Source organism: Nestor notabilis, unplaced genomic scaffold (assembly GCF_000696875.1).
Source record: "Nestor notabilis isolate BGI_N333 unplaced genomic scaffold, ASM69687v1 scaffold2514, whole genome shotgun sequence".
NCBI classification, from domain to species: domain Eukaryota; kingdom Metazoa; phylum Chordata; class Aves; order Psittaciformes; family Psittacidae; genus Nestor; species Nestor notabilis.
Window position 1 is genome coordinate 50380 of NW_009924993.1, and position 17828 is coordinate 68207.

Here is a 17828-nt window from a genome sequence, read left to right on the forward strand (position 1 = left end):
TGACAAAGGATGAGGAGAAGGCCGAGGCACTTAAAGGCGTCTTTGCCTCAGTCTTTAATAAGAAGACCAGTTGTTCTCTGGGTACCCAGCCCCGTAAGCTGGAAGACAGATATGAGGAGGAGAATTAAGTCCCCATAATCCAAGTGGAAATGGTTATTGACCTGCAACACCACTTACACACATACAAGTTTATGCAACCATTTGGGATCCACCCAAGGATACTGAGGGAGCTGGCAGAAGTGATCACCAAGCCACTTTCCATCATTTTCAGCAGTCCTGGCTAACCAGGAAGGTCCCATCTGACTGGAGATTGGCAAATGTGACCCCTATCTACAAGAAGGGCTGGAAGGAGGATCCAGGAAACTACAGGCCTATCAGTCCAATCTTGATTCCAGGGAACATTGTGGAGCAGATCATCTTCAGTTCCGTCATGTGGCACTTGCAGGACAACCAGTTGATCAGGGTCAGTCGACACGGGTTTATGAAAGTCAGGTCCTGCTTTAGTAATCTGATCTCCTTCTATGACAAGGTGGCCTGCTCTGTGGGTGAGGGAAAGGCTGTGGATGTTGTCTATCTAGACTTCAGTAAAGACTTTGACACTGTTTCCCACAGCATCCTCCTGGAAAACTGGCTGCTCATGGCTTGGATGGGAGTACTCTTTATTGGGTAAAAAACTGTCTGGATGGCAGGGCCCAAAGAGTGGTGCTGAATGGAGTTAAATCTGTTTGGCACCTGGTCACAGGTGGTATTCCCTAGGGCTCAGTGTTGGGGCCTGTTGTGTTTAATATCTTTATCAATGATATAGACAAGGGGATTGAGTGCACTCTCAGGAAGTTTACAGATGACACCAAATGCAGTAGGAGTGTTGATCTGCTTGAGGGTAGGAAGGTTCTACAGAGGGATCTGGACAGGCAGGATCAATGGCCAGTGGTATGAGATTCAACAAGGCTAAGTGAAAATTCCTGCGTTTGGGCCACAACAACCCCATGCAAAGCTACAGGCTTGAGGAAGAGTGGCTGGAAAGCTGCTCGTGGAAGAGGAGCTGGGGGTGCTGATTGATGGAGCTGAACAAGAGCCAGCTTGTGCCCAGGCAGCCAAGAAGGCCAAGAGCATCCTGGCCTGTATCAGCAATAGTGTGGCCAGCAGGGCCAGGGCAGTGATCATCCCCCTGTAGTGGGCACTGGTGAGGCTGCACCTCAAATCCTCTGTTCAGTTTTGGGCCTCTCACTACATGAGAGATATTGAGGTGCTGGAGCATGTCAAGAAGGCCAGCAAAGCTGGTGAAATGTCTAGTTAACAAGTCTTATGAGAAATAGCTGAAGGAATGGGGATTGTTTAGCTTGGAGTAAAGGACCTTATTGCTATCTACAGGAGGTTGGGTCAAGGTAGGTGTTGGTCTCTTCTCCCAAGTAACAAGTGATAGGACAAGAGGAAATGACCTCTAGTTGCACCAGTGAAGGATTAGACTGGATATTAGAAAAATTATCTTCACCAAAAAAGGTTGTCAAGCACTGGAACAGGCTGCCTAGGAAAGTGGTTGAGCCACCATCCCTGGAGGTATTTAAAAGGTATGTAGACATGTTAAAAGACTTGGCATTTATGGACATGGTTTAGTGGTGGACTTGGCAGTGTTATGTTTATGGTTGGACTCACTGATCTTCATGTTCTTTTCCAACCTAAATGATTCTGTGATACTGGACAGCCAAGACAAAAGGCAGCAGCCTTATTTAATATGAACCAAAGTTCAATATTTTAGGTGAACCCCAAATTCAGGAGAAGCTCCCTGTACAGAATCATAGACTTGTAGAATGATTAGGGTTGGAAAGGACCTTAAGATCATCTAGTTCAAACCCCCTGCCATAGTCAGGGACACCTGAAACTAGACCTGTCCAACCTGTCCTTGAACACTGCCAGGGATGGAGCATTCACCATGTCTTTGTGCAACCTGTTCCGCTGCCTCACCACCTTCACTGTAAAGAATTTCTTTCTTACATCTAACTTGAGCTTCCCCTGTTTAAATCTTAACTCATTATCCCTTGTCCTATCACTACAGCCCCTGTTTGTGCAACCTGTTCCGCTGCCTCACCACCTTCACTGTAAAGAATTTCTTTCTTACATCTAACTTGAGCTTCCCCTGTTTAAATCTTAACTCATTATCCCTTGTCCTATCACTACAGCCCCTGATGAAGAGTCCCTCATCAGCATCCTTGTAGGCCCCCTTCAGATACTGGAAGGCTGCTGTGAGGTCTCCGCACAGCTTCTCTTCTCCAGGCTGAACAGCCCCAACTTTCTCAGCCTGTCTTCATATGAGAGGTGCTCGAGCCCCCTTTTCATCCTCATGGCCCTCCTCTGGCCTTGCTCCAACAGCTCCATGTCTTTCTTATGTTGAGGACACCAGAACGGTACACAATACTCCAAGTGAGGTCTCATGAGAGCAGAGTAGAGGGGCAGAATCACCTCCTTTGACCTGCTGGTCACGCTCCTTTTGCTGCAATCCATGTTACGGCTGATCAGCGAAACAAAATTTTGCCAGAAGGTAATTATTAATCTGCTTTGTCACACTCTATCACTAGGAAGGCTTGGAGCATTCTTATGTGTCAATTCTTCTGGACACCTGGGGGGTTGTGGACATTAAATCTGTATTTAGTTTTATAGTGGTGATTTTGCCCACTTATTTAGAAAGAAAAAAAACCCCAGATTAAGTCTATAAAACTGGAAGTAATTTGGAGAGTTGTCAAATATTTTTTCCTCCTCCGTATCTGCCAGGTAAATATCTCTGGGATTAAAACAAAGAAAATAAATTAATCTCCGTCTTCTTATTACAATACAAAGTGAGAGAAGCCAGGAAACATGGTGCAAAACCTGATGGTACACAGTGTCCTTAGATCCCTTGGCCATTGTTTTCTCTCACAGCAGCACATGTTAATGATACAAAGAAGTTTAACATTTTTTGGCTTTGGCTTTTCATGTCACAACCATAATAAATGTGCACATTACTGTTTGTATTGCCATATCCTTTAGATGCACCGCCAATTTCTAGAGCCTGTGCATGCACCGCCAAGGACAGGATTTTGCCCACAAATAGACTGGTTGAATTAAATTAAACAGAAACCTTGCCATGCAGATTCAGATGCAAAGTAGTATGTTGCTACATGGTACTGCTTGTTTATGTTGCAAAGACGTTGAATGGGTCAAACTTGATTTAAACTACCAATTCTACTGTGGGAAGACCGAAGCTACTTTGTTCTTCACTAACCATCTCAATTCTGCTTTAAAAGGCCTTTTTCTTGCATATGTCCAAGACATCCACAGTTGCATGAAGTTTAAAAAATCCAACAACCTCCAAAACAATAAAACAGACAATAAAAAGTTGAACCTAGGAGAACAGTAAGAAATAAAAAGATTTTGTTTTTTGTTTATTTGAAGGAATTTGTGCAACACAGGAAAAATCAAACATGATGAAGAATGAAGAAACAAGTTTCAATGTGGACAGTACTGGAGCCTCTTCCTTCTCCCGCTGCCTGCAGCCACTAAGCCCTGTTACAAACCCACACAGAACAACCCCATTTAGTGAAGAATTCAGACCGCACCTCTCACATTTCCACTATGGCCCTCCTCCTCTTGGAGATATGGAAACGTTTCAGGGGTCCTTGGAAGGAGGGTCTCGGAAACGTAAGAGCATGCCAACAAAAATGCCTCCTTCTATTGCCCTTGAGGGTTCTTCATCACCACCAGACAGACCTGAAGACCATAATGATATAGGCTCTTCTAGTCTCCCCTTGGTGTTCCAACAGCCAGCACAGCAAAAGTACAGTTCACAGATGATCGACCTCTGCAACTTTGGGTTTCAGTTCTACAGAACTCTGGAGCACTTTGGAGCCAAGCCCATTAAGCAAGAATCAGTGAAGCCTAACGTGGCATGGCCCAGTAGCCCAGGTTTCATGCAGGCTCCTTACCCTTATTATCCTAAAGTCCACCCTGGCTTAATGTTTCCTTTTATTGTGCCACCAAACTTCCATTTCAGGAACCCCTTTCAAATGAAAAGACCTCCAGAGCCACCCTTCAGGAGGGCTGAAGTAAGAGAAAGTGGTGAAAACAAACAAAAAGTGGAAAGAGTAGATGTCAACCTTCAGATAGATGACAGTTACTATGTTGATGTGGGGGGTGAACAGAAACGCTGGCAATGTCCCATGTGTGAGAAGTCCTACACGTCCAAGTACAACCTGGTCACCCATATCTTGGGGCACAGTGGCATTAAGCCACATGCTTGCACCCGATGTGGCAAGCTTTTCAAACAGCTGAGCCACTTGCACACACATATGTTGACACACCAGGGCACTCGGCCACATAAGTGCCAGGTGTGTCACAAGGCTTTCACTCAAACCAGCCACCTGAAGAGACACATGATGCAACACAGTGATATCAAGCCTTACAACTGCAGGATCTGTGGCAGGGGTTTTGCCTACCCCAGCGAGCTGAAAGCACATGAGTCTAAGCATGAGAGTGGCCGAGAGAACATTTGTGTGGAGTGTGGTCTGGACTTCCCAACCCTGGCCCAGCTGAAGAGACACTTAACAACCCACCGTGGCCCTATACAATACAACTGCACTGAATGTGATAAGACATTCCAGTACCCGAGTCAGCTGCAAAACCACATGATGAAGCACAAAGACATCCGCCCGTACATCTGCACTGAGTGTGGCATGGAGTTTGTGCAGCCCCACCATCTCAAGCAACACTCTCTAACTCACAAGGTAAGCCAGCACTGGTTGCACTCTCACGTTGCATCAGAAGGTAGCACAGGGATTACAGGCTACTAAAGATGCATGTATGTACCTCCTTGGAAAGAAGATAATCAGTCCATAGAGCCTCATGCTGCACCTTTACCAGCTGGAGAGTTTTATGTAGAGCAAAAGCCCCAGCAGCACTGGCAATAGCAGGAGCCAGATGTCTCTGTCAGTCTTAAGAAAGTATACACAAACCCCACTCTGTCGTAAACAGAAGTCCAATTAAACCACCTGTATTACTTCTCACAACTGTATTCACATCTCTCCGTTTCTGGGTTTTATCTTCAGAATGACCTCCTGTAATGTAACATAATTTTGTAGAGCTATATAACTCCCCTGAGATTTTAACATAAATTTTCTACTGAAAACCAGATCTATCGCTATGCTCCCTTAATTGGGAAGTAGATGGATTTGCATTAGACTGCAGCAAAAGAGAGTATATTATTACTCAACAGATTTGGAAGAATCATTATAATGAGACATTTAGGGGGTAAAAAAACAACCTATGAAAAATTCCCCCTTCTGCATAAGTTATCCAGAATGCCAGTTAATGGAAGTGGACAAGCAGGACCATAGTCCCAGCCAATTTGTATCAAGTAGCAGTCTTGCCACTGCTGGCAGCAATGACAGCAGTGTCAGTTTAGGCTGGAGCAGGCTTTGGAACACATCCAGTAAGATTGCTTTCAAAAATGGGGAAAATACAACTGTTCAATTCAAGAATATTGAAAACTGAAATTGGCTTATCCACCTTTACAAAAATGTTGTCAAGACAAGCCAAAACTCCACACATTTTATAAAAATTTGCTTTGCATACTTTTCTTCTAACACTTGAATTTTGGCTTTTATATGAAAGACATTAAAAATACAGAAAGCTACAGCATTTATGTTTTATAGACACTTTTGCTTTTAAAAACCAACAACCGCTACTTCCACGTTTGCTTTTTTTTCCTATTACATAATTATAATTTTTGCTGGTTTTGGAGATTCCCTGGTCTTTGGATTTAACATGTAAAATTCTATTAATCTAAGACTTGGTAGTTTTTTGTCACAGGAAATGCAATGACCCTGAGCATTTAGAGAGCTTCTGCTTCTTTGTCCACAGCTGCAGGTGGATTCAGCTGTGAATAAAATTAACAGTACTTAGCTGGCCAAATGCATTCTCACATCAGACAGGCAGACACCTAAGGTCGCTGTTCATGTTCACAATTTTAGCTTTGCAAGTAACTCTGAAAAACACTGATTAGCACAAAAGTAGGGATGGTTTAAAGTGTTCTTTGTTATGGGGCCTGCAGGAGGAGTAATTGCTCGCAGCAATTCTCTAGTAAGTTCTCATTACCTTCTGCAAGTTATACTCGAACTCTTGAAGTGTTTAGTGGTAAATTCATTGATTTTCATAGCATCTAATTGAGTTTTTGAGAAGCTGGCAGTAAGACCACATGGGCGTAAGTAAGATTTCTGAATTATGCATTAGTAAATTGATAATGCATAAATGGATGACATAAAAGCTGCTAGAAATGCTCTGTAAACACCAGATAAAAATTGAATGTAACATGTATATCCTTATTTGGCTATATTGCTTGACTGCTTCTCAGTTGCTTCAGATTATTTTCTATAGCTTTCTTCAAAACATGGCTATGGCTGTTTTAGAAGCCAATGACATTCAAAAGCAAGCTCTACTTTAGTCTCTCAACTGGTTAGCTTTTATTCTTGTCAATAAGTATACACGTTTAACCAATACTTAACATACGCAGCAGAGTGGGACAGAGAAGCTCTGTTACTGACTATCTCTCCTTGATTTGTAAACTTACTGACGGAAACAAAATTTAGTATTCATTAAGCTTACGTTTGGTTTTCCTTCTCTGCTTCTCAGATCTTTGTAAGAATTTGCCAGGAAAGAAATACATAAGTATCCACTGCTCAAGCAAATGATGTCAAAATCAAAATAATTTACTACCTGCTTTGTTAGCAAAGAATAAATAATTTGTGTATTTTTGTACTAGAGATTTAATGATCTAGAAAATTCTCAATCTACAGATTTTTCTGATTTTTTTTTTCCTCTTTTCTCACAGGGTGTGAAAGAGCACAAATGTGGAATTTGTGGCCGGGAATTTACTCTGCTGGCCAACATGAAGCGACATGTCCTGATCCACACCAACATCAGAGCCTATCAATGTCATTTGTGCTTCAAGAGCTTTGTGCAAAAGCAGACTCTCAAGGCCCACATGATTGTTCACTCTGATGTCAAACCTTTTAAATGCAAGGTAAGTGCATTTGGTGGCAGAGACATTAACCTACTGGATATTTCTGTAATATTATGATCTTGTGACGTGGTAGAAGTAGAAAACCAAGACTTGCAGTTGCATTTAAACTAGCATAAACTGGCCCGGTTTTTCTGTCTTTATTCAGGTTCTGCTTATATAACACAAAATAATGGAGGTAAATACCTGTGGTTTACTCCCTTCCCCTTCAATATCAGTATCTTTCATCCTCAAGTATTCTTTTTTCTGTTTTGTGAGCATTTCAATGCCACAGCAGTTTGAGGACAATAAACATATCTGACATTTGCTTAGTACAGCCATCCAAACAGAAGTCTAAGTGTTTAACAGTTTGAAACAGTGACTAAAAACATAGTTCAAGTTGTGCACCCCACAGAGGACTATAGAAAAGCAGCAGACACAATTTCACATAGTGATGCTATGCGACAGTTCAAAGAAAGACTCAAAGCTACAGTAAAACACAACTTCAGGAGGGATTCGGATGGGCCAAGTGTAATCACCAGGCTGAAACTCAGGGTAGGACATCAGTATCCCAAAAAAGCAGCCTCTAAGACCATCTGGCCTTTTTAGGATTCTGTGCGAATTCCAGTTTGCTGCCTTCCTCCAGCCCATTGGAGGATGACATTCCCTTTCCATCCCCTCTTCTCCCTCCTCATAAGCCTTTACAGCTACGGCTTTCTTGACTATGCACATCTCTAGTATCTTCCTTATGAATTGTTTGTGTTTATATTCTTACCCAGTATTGGACACTACATCTGTTCTTTTGCTGCCTATCTGATTCATTATTTCAGTCATATCTTGTCAAGTCAAAGGTTGTAGGTTTTATTCCTACTGTGATCTCCTCTAAGTGGGTTATAGAGTGGAGCACATTACCCAGTTTATGCCTAAGTAACTGAAGACTGATCTGGAAACAATTTCTAGAACACTTTCATCCAATATCTTTAATGGAATTAAGTATTTTCTTAAAAGGAAAGCATCATTGAGAAGCAGAGTTGGATGAAAAATTTTAAATGGCATTATTTTGTCTTGAAAAAAGTAGAATTTCAAAATGCCATTGGAAAATATGGCATCCAGTGATAATCTTAATAGGAAAATGTTAGAATTAGTCAATGCATTTTGCTTTGATAACTTTGAAGCATTTCACCTTGAAAAAATAACAGCAAAATTTTCCAGCTTTGGGGTTTTGTTTAATTTTAATTTATGTCCTACTAGAGAATTATTTTGTACAGTAGGATTTATGTTAGTCTAGACTGATGAAATAATTTGTTACTGAATTGCTTGCATAGTTCCATGTTAAACCTCCTGGAGACTTTCATTCTGTGTGAATACCTGCAAACCTGTCTTTTTGTTCCCGTTTGGTCAAAGTCCTCATCTGACCCCTCAAATTCCAGAAAAGAAACACAATTGTTTGATCAACCTTTCTGATGCAGTATCTGGACCCACACTATTTTTTAGGTATGTGCAGATTAGCTGGAAGTCTTTGTTCAGCTTAGGTTTGATGATGACAGACTCTTAGTACTTGGAGGTGTCAATAGTTTGAACCGGGAACTGGAGTACCACCAGGAACACCTGTTTTTCTTATTTTTTTACTTCTCTGTCCCCACCCAGTGTTCCTAGGAGGAAAGGAACAAGTAAGCACAGTGAACCAGTTTCTCCCATGGCTGCAGATGTGCCCCTGAACGGAGTGGAGGTTGTAATAAGCCAAGGGGGAATCAGGATTTGCTCTTTAGTATTAGGAACATCCCTTGTCTCTCTGGTAGAGCCCTCGAAAGACTTGGGCAAGTATTCTAGCTGGTATTCAGAGGGTTAAGGCAATGACCAGATAGCAGCCTTTTGGCACCAAGCTCCTCCTCAGCAGAAGGAAGGATATAGCTGTATGAACAGCCTGCTTTAACAATGGCTCACATGTCCCCCGGGAACTGCCTGCAAATAGATTTCATCTTGCTTTCTCTTGTACTTTTCAGAGCTTCCTGTTTTCTCACGGTCCTTTTGGACAGTTTACAGTCTTTCTCCCTCTCCCTCTCTCTTTGAGGAAAGGAACACCCTTCTTATGAAGAAAAAAAAAAAAAGAAGAATGTAAGGGAAACAATTTAAGGCAAAGAGACCACAGCCAGTAGCCTTTCTACTTCACCACATGCAATGGTTTTCTTTACCTTTTTCTCACAGCAAAAGAAAACATGAGGCTTTCCTATGTGTCTAATCACAGCTAAGCACAGACTATCTGAAGCAAGGGAGTAGCAAATAGTTGTCCCTTCTGTTTCCTCATCCAGCTGCAGCCAGGATCCATGTCTGATTTTTCTCTAAGAGTGAACTTCTCTGTAGTGTTTAGAGGCCTGAGCCCATGCTGTCTTTTTAATTTTTGTTTAAAAGAAAAACAACAACCCTCCCTCCCCCTTCCCAAACCACTGAAGAGTTCTGAAGGAGTTGCACCAACTGGTGCAATAGTGTTAATTTTGATTTGTAGAGGAAGCTTCTATGAAATTTACCATTGCTTTTAGTGCTTCAGTCAGCAATGTTTCAGACCTCCAGTAAAGAATGTAATGAAGTTTTCTCCAGCCCAGCCAAATACACTTTGCAGCAGATATTTTGAACTCTGATTTTTTCCACATCTAAAATCATGGATTAAGATCAGAAGCCAAAGCCAAAGAAAATGTGAGAGATAAGTACTTTGGGAAGAAACAAAACAGACTGGCAAATCTAGAAGGGTGATACTTCAAGTGGTGACTTAGGAAGACAAAATCTAGTGTTGACCTAATTGAGATTTCTCTAGCAAACTGTACTGAAGTTCATTTCAGCAGCCAGTGCAACGAAGTGTGTTCAGCAGACTTGCGACTGAGGTCCTTCTCTTCAGGGCTTGGATTTTACTTTGTCTAAAATAGACAGCCTAACAAAAGGTCCACAAGTAAACCATGTTGTTCCTGCTATCCCAGGATCTCTTGCATGAGCTTTGGTTCCCCTTCAGTACTAAGGTGCTCTGTGGTGAGTTCTGTTGGAGCTCCTTCCCATGCTGCTCACTCAGGGCTCCGATCAGTGCTCACACCCCTCCATTTCACAGAGAAATAAAAACTTGTACACCTTTCTGGTTTGATCTGCAAGCTCAGGCTGTTCTTTAAGCACTAGCTGTGGAACCCACCTAGCTTTAGGTCACTGCCTTCCAGCATGTAAGCCCAAAACCTGCTCCCTTCATGCTCTAGATCATGAACACTCATCTGAAAGTCATCTTGTGCCTCTTGAAATGTATGGGTTACCCAGAGACAATGCCACACAGAGCAATCATTCTGAAAAACAATTTTCATATCTGCATTTCTTTCATTTTCCTGCCACACCTCTCCACTGTAGTACCATTTCCTCATGTCCCTAGAGGAGATTTCAGGACAAGAACACATTACACATCCTTAGGACCGTGCACGACTTTGGGAAATAGAGAACCTACCCAATTTATTCAGAGACATAAAATTTTATGCGGTAGGAACTATCTTTTACAAAGTCCTCTGTCTTTTCATTATGGAGATAAATAAATATTGCCTTGACAAAAACAACAAAAACAAAAAAAAGGCTTCTACTAGACCCATTTCAATAACCAATACCTTATAAATATATAGCACCTGATCAACCTTATTTTCCTGATTACCAGTTAGATAGAGAAGCAAAGACCTAGCTATCAGAAAGCAAAAGCTAGTGAGAACACAGATCAGCCACAATACAAGCAGATAACTGGAAGCCTTCTGCTAAGAGGTATTACTACTGGCATTCTTGTAGCCTGAGAAACATTGACATGTCATAGGTCATTCCAGCAGCAGTTATGATATAATCAGCTGCTGTTCTTCCTTGCAAATTTTCTGTGCTCATCAGTGCTACTTCTCTTCTTTGTTTCCACCAGCACTTTCAGAGTGGTTTCAGTGGGTTTTGTACATTCATTTCCCTGAATACAAGTCATCCAGCATACTAACTTCATTTAAATGCAAAGAAGAAACAGTCCTTTTTCCTAAGTGGGCGGATGACCCTTGGAATCAGATATTTTAGTTTTACCAATTAATAACTCATTATCAGTGGGTCTTCTCCCCCAGCTCCCCATCTTGGTGAACATTTTGCTGATAAATTTATTTGTAGAATATTCATTTTAACAAAGTCACAGGGAGCAAATCATGGAAGAGAACTTATGCAGCTGAAGCAAATAGTTTTTTGAAAGTAAGTGAATATTTCCAAGTTCTCTTTTTGCAGCACTGACTCAGCCCAAGTTTTTATTTGAAAAAAATACCCTTGTAAATTTTTGTATTAATGGAATGCTTCCATTTTCCCCTCAAAAAATGGTTTAAAATACAAAAGATACAGTGCTATTTCACCAAGGATGATTCTACTATCTACATTTCATCCAGATATTCCAGGTGATGGCTTTGTGAATTTGAATCAAAAAGTACTGTAACAGACCTTTTGTACTATCCAAATAAATTAAATCAGAATTCAGATTAGACCAAAATTTTGGTGGAATCTCAATAATTGCTTTTTAGTAATTTTCTCCCCTATGAGTACACTGCTTGTTGGAAGTTTCATTTACTTAGTAATGGTGATTCTGGTTCATATAGTAATAAAGATCATTAAAAAAAAAAAAAATCTGACGTTAAAACTATTCCTAAGAAAGGACCTGAAGCAGAAAGCAAACACCAAAGTTTGCAGAGGATGGAAACAGCCACTTGAATGTGAATAAATGTATAAATCCTGATAAGGAAAGACCAGAAGACAAGTAAGACTAGAAGCCTGTGAAGACCTTTGATTCATAAGCATCTAGATTACAAAAGGACCCACCTAGATAAACAACAACAATGAAAAAAATCCCCCTTGTTGTTTCATCCAAGGGAAACTTGCACGATCAACGGCTTGAGCACGATTAGCTTCAGGGAAAGCTGAGTCATTCTTGCAGCCCCATGACTGTTTAAATTCCAGCTTACTCACCAGAGAGACCGAAACACAGAAGTTGGTAAACAGAAGATAAGAGGATCAGAGAAAAATGGAGGAGTAAAAAAATAAAAAAAGGGAATTGTTTTTTCTAGCTTTAAGCAAAATGTGCAGCCATTTCATTTCCACTTAAGGAGAAGTAATATTCTGCTTGACTGTTTCACAGAAACCCTTCATTAGTTTTATTTTGTATTTCCATCTCTGTCTGGTGTTGTTCTTGCTTAAAGGCTAGATTTATAAACTACAAAAAATGGTTCACCGGGGCAGAAAGTTATACTTTGCATTTCATTCAAGTTAAGAGCCTTCCAGGTTACACACTTAGGCCTCTTCCCTCCTTACAACAACATTCCCTGATTTTGGACAACCCTTGACTGTGTGTCCTACTCACCAAATTAAAAAAATGGCAGCAGTGCAAAAGGCCCTGGGTAGATCAGACTCAACTGCATATTCCTGTCTGTAGGATTTTTGCCTGTATCTTCAAAAAACAAATTGCAGCCAGAAGCTGCCAGGGCTCAAGTTGAGAAGAATAGATCCTATTTCCTTTCAAAATGTTTTCCTTGTACCCCCCTGAACTAATAATTTTCATTTTTACTTTTTTTACAGCTTTGTGGAAAAGAATTTAACAGAATGCACAATTTAATGGGACACATGCACTTGCACTCAGACAGTAAGCCTTTCAAGTGCCTCTACTGTCCCAGCAAATTCACCTTGAAGGGGAACCTAACCAGGCACATGAAAGTCAAACATGGGGTTATGGAAAGAGGATTTCATTCTCAAGGTAATATTTTTGAGCAAGGCTATTTTCTGAGAGATTTGAAGATGCATACCTGTAAACCCAAATGGGCTTTGTACCACAGGTCCAACCAATGTGATTGTAAAAGATTGAATCCTATAAGCCTGGGAGGTTGTTGTTAACTATATTTGTCACTTCAGTGATGCAGATCAGAGATCCCCAAGGTAGTGACCCTTGCCTTGGAGATCTTTCAGACTACATATCTAATAACACACAGGTATAGACTGAGATGGAGGAATAGATGGAGACAAAACGTGACAATAGTTATGAGCACAAAAGAAATAATTTTAGTGTACTGAGTTGCTGTTGTCAGGTGTTAGAATACGTTCAGTAGTGTAAGTGTAGAAGATTTATCAAGGCATACCAAATATTCTTGTACTTAAGCCCATAGCTCCCCATCCATTACTGTGAGGAGGTGTAATGGCCAGAGCACCACAGAGCTTCCCCCAGCACATGGGTACTCCGAGATACAAATGGGAGCAAGCTGGTGGAGATTCAGCCTTGATGAGGCTGTGATGTATGTAGTTGTCCAGGGGAATGATTGGATGAACATAGTCTTCCTGACTGAGGGTGTAGTTCCATTATTTTTGAATACATGTTGCAGTTTCGAGGGACTTGATTCCCAGAGGTTGACAGACCACAGCCGAGCAGCTATGGACAAACAGACATTTTTCCTCACTCACATCTGCATAGGAGTTTATGTTTTTTCTCTTACATTCGAGGTACAACATAAATTCACTCAAAACTGCCAGGAGCAAAAAAGCTGGAACATTTCATGGGCCTTGCTCACTGCTTATTGAATTTCAGTCTGGAATGGAAGCCTAAATGGCTCTGTGTCCAGAAGCCTTGATTATTCTGTACCATATTGACATAGCTGATATAACCAAAGGCTGAAGAGCCAGTTTGCAAAGAAACATGTGAACAGGAGAAGACATGGATTCTTGAGTACTCAGGAAAGTGGGGAATTAGGGAAGATAGTTTTCAAAGTTTGAGTATCCAAGATATTTTGTGTCTTAAGACTTTCTGCATAAATAATTCTTTCATGGGTAGGATTTTTTGGTGTTCCTCAAATTTAAGCTTCAAGGCAGCTTAGCACATACGTAAAACACACACTGTAATGACATTTGGCATAAAAATTTACAAAGTTCTCAGCAGATGATGAAATAAATGGCTCTTTTTTTCCTGTAAATCTCCCACAGCACCATGCTAGTTACACAATTACTTGCAATTGAAGACAGCCTAAGAGCTTTTCAGCGTACAGAGATTTTTCAGGCCTTGAGGCTGTCAGACACCAGGCAATCTGCAAGGGCTGCCACCTCCTGATGAGTCATTTTAACAAATACAACCTGTTGTAAAGTAGCAGCTGTACCTAGTGAGGCTGCATAGATCAATTACTTAAGGGAAAAAAACAAACCAAACTAAAGCAAATAAAATAGAAGCTTTCACAGATACCTGCTATTAGGTGAAATCTTCACCCTAGTACTGTCACTATTCTTTTAACTAAAATGGACTATGCCTGCAATGTCTGAATCTTCTTCAGTGCATCCCAATGCTCAGAGTGTACTTAAGTACACGGATGCCTCCTAGATAATGGTGGATTTCCAGCAAGATAGGAGGTGCTGACAAACACTGAGACAAACCAGATCCAGGACTGTGCTCAGGTTTACACTGCACTGCTCAAAATCATTGTTTGTTCGTGATGATTTCCTCAAGCTAAAGCACTATCTAGTGCACAGACCTTTTTCAGTGGCATGAATGTCTTCTCAGTGGATGAAAGAGGAAAAATTAAGGAGAGTGGAGGTTGTAGGCTGCCGAGATTTGATAGTCATTTCATTTGAAGTAGTAACTTTGAACCAAAGTGTCCATAGAACAATCACATTAAAATGAAAAGTACAAAACCTGGGGCTTTGGTCACGGCATGTGATGCTTTAGATCAAAGTTTTCATTTTTTAAAAGAAAAGAAAATGGAAGTGGGTATGCACACTGGCAAAAATAGTTTACAAGAGGCCAGGCTACTTCACTTTTATTCCTAGCTCCCTAATCAAGTGTCTGGTATGTCCAGCACAATGTTCTCTATGTCCTGACCTGGCTGTGAAGTGTATACAATAGTACTTCTTTAAAAGTACCTCAAAGGATATGTCGTGAGATGTAAACAGTAAAGTACTTGGAGACAGATGAATGGAAAACAAAGGTAAAGTATTAAATAGGAGGCCACCTCACATTTTGGTTTTTAACCATGTATCACGTAAAATTTTCTATATATAAATTGTTCCTTTTCTCCTCCCTCAAACCACTACAAGGTTTTGGAAGAGGAAGAATTGCTCTGTCCCAGACAAATGTCTTAAGAAGCTTGGAACAGGAAGAGCCCTTTGATCTTTCCCAGAAAAGTCAAGGGAAGGGAATCTCATTTCATTCAGATGGTGAGAGTGCCAAGGGAAGCTCATGTCAGGAAGAAGACGAAGACAACTGTTACGAGGCAGAGCGATACAGCCCTGCCGTGTACCACCAGGACAACAGTAAGCTGCACATGGCTCAGGATCTGTCTGGCAAACCTGAGTGCATGATGAAGGACTTGAGAGAGTCCTACCGCAATGAGGAAGAAGAAGTGCAAAGTGAGGGAGGACTGGAGAAGAGAATAGGAAATTCAGACAAACAGGAGAGCCAAGGAGAGAGAGACCTTGCAAACGACAAAGAACATCTCAGCTTTAGATCCTTTGAAAAGGCCAGACTTGGCCACTCTCTCTCTGATTACTTGTATTTCAAGCACAGGAACAAGAGCCTGAAAGAACTGCTGGAAAGAAAAGTTGAAAAACAAACAATGCTTATAGGCATTTAATATGGACATTTAAAAAAATCTGGAAAATGGGAACTAGACAGCTTTTAACATGAACTGTAATTTGTCAAAGCCTGAAAGTCTGTAGTAGTCTTTAGCAACAAGCAAGCCAGATGAATAAAAATAATTTAAGGTAAAAAAACATACATCAAACGAACAAAGCAGTTCAAGATCACCAAGAAATGCAATGGATATTGGAAAATAACATTTTAAGACTTCCATTTACATTTAAGCAGACAATGAGGTGGATACAGAAGTTTATTTTTCCCTTATCTGGGGTGGTAGAGACTTATATGCAATTCTCTAATTATCAAAAAGCAACATATTCTAGCATTTGATTTATTATCTGACTAAATACATGAAGACTTCTAACCATACATCTCAAAAAAAAAAAAATAATCTGAGTACTAAGTATTTCACAGTGTAAGTAAGAGTACTGTTAAAAATGATGCACATGAAAGTGCTGTCACTCTCAGAACTAACACAGTCCAAACACTTTCATTTACTGAAGTGGCTGTTAGTTCAACCACATATGATGAGAAATGGGAAAGAAATTAAGAAGAAATAGTAATGTCTTGTGATATGGTGAAGGGCAGCTCTGTAAGGGCTGGAATTTATTACAGTCACAGAAGCTTTTCCTCTGGCACAAGTTATGTTTGTGCTTTGCTAGGTTTCAGTCAATATGAGAGTATTCATCAGTTCTTCAAGTGAGATAGCATGGACTGTGCTGACATGTTGTTCTAATGTCTGCTCAGACCAACATACAGTGAACAGCAGCAGCATGCAGCATTTGCAAGTTTTGCTGTAATTACACATAAAGCAATATGAGTGATTTTGTTGAGAAAATGATGCAATTTTGCCATTTGTCTCTTCAGTTCATCTTGGCCAGCAAGGCTGACTTTTAAATACACAGGTCTGATCAGATTATATTTTAGAAGATATGCCAAAAAAGAGCCCTTACAGGGCAAGCAGCACATCACAGAGGAAAACTGTGTTTGTATTTCCTCTTTACTAAGTCAGAAGTTTTTCCTTTATCAACATGGTTTAACCAGTAACCTCCAGGCCTTTCAGAAGAATTCCACTCACACTGTTTTTACTAAGTCATTCCCAACTTTTTGGTTTTTGATTCTCATAAATAATGCTAAAAAACCACATTCCATTATGAACATTCCATTAATTGCATGAATAGTTTGATCAGTCCCTTGATTCCTGCATTTTCAAAACAGACTACAAACAGCTCCACTCCATCCTATTGCTTATAAGGAAATAAAGATTTAATAAGTCCTATGTCATTCTGACATCCCCACTCAAATGGTTTAAATCTATATATATGGTACATCTTATCCATATATTATTGCCTTCTTCACTTACCTGCCAAGGTCTTGATTTGAATTACCTTGCTGTCATGCTCAATACATACCAATTTATAATTAAATATAATCATAGACTTATGGCTTCCTAAGACTAAAGTCGTGTAGCTGCAACTCTCTGCTATTATCAGAAACCACTCACCTTCCAGCACTGATGATTCTCATACTTACCAGTTAATCAATGTCCACAGGGCAGCAGCCCTTAATCATCATATAAAACTGGATGTGTGTAGTCTGAGGTTGCAGAAGGTAGTTTCAATTTTCACAGCTCAAATGCAGTATAATAAAGATTCTGAAAAGCAGAGAAGCTGTTGAGAAAAGAAACTGTAATATGCAGGTGACTTCTAAAATGTAGTTAACTCTACAGCTGGCATAGAGGGTATGCCAAATTGAAGTGGAATGTAGGTCACGTTAGGCCTAGAATGAATGATATCTTTCAAAATGAGGTGTATTTCAGAGGTGCATATCCATTTTTTTTCAGTGATGAACTGTACTGTCACACACATTCAACTTACATGCTTCCACTGCACATAACTCCTCTTGGGAAAGGAGCCATCTTTCTTTCAAGGAAGACATTGTGGTCAAGCAGAAGAATCAGAAAATTTTCAGAGTAGAGGGGAAATGATGAGGTAGAAATTCAGCATGGTCTAGGAGATTGTCGGTTAGAAATGGGAATGAGTCCTTTGGTTGCCTTCTTGGCAATGTCTTGTCTCTGTCAGACAAAAGCTCTGTTTGAGAATGTATACAGCCAAGATCTGGGAGCCTCCGATTCTTATAAATGTCTCTCTCAAAGTGGTGTAGTTTCCAGATATGCAT

At 40.5% G+C, this 17828-nt stretch overlaps 1 protein-coding gene across 1 annotated transcript in view; it reads left to right on the forward strand.

Moving 5' to 3' along the window:
- ZNF366 (zinc finger protein 366) overlaps positions 1-15691 on the forward strand; it is a 33842-nt gene extending 18151 nt beyond the window's left edge. Inside the window, exons 2-5 of the mRNA XM_010012830.1 lie at positions 3427-4754; positions 6857-7048; positions 12620-12794; positions 15110-15691. Of these exons, the coding sequence (XP_010011132.1) occupies positions 3427-4754; positions 6857-7048; positions 12620-12794; positions 15110-15645 (2231 nt within the window). The 3' untranslated portion in view covers positions 15646-15691. The remainder of the gene's footprint in view (positions 1-3426; positions 4755-6856; positions 7049-12619; positions 12795-15109) is intronic.
- Positions 15692-17828: the final 2137 nt, after the last annotated feature.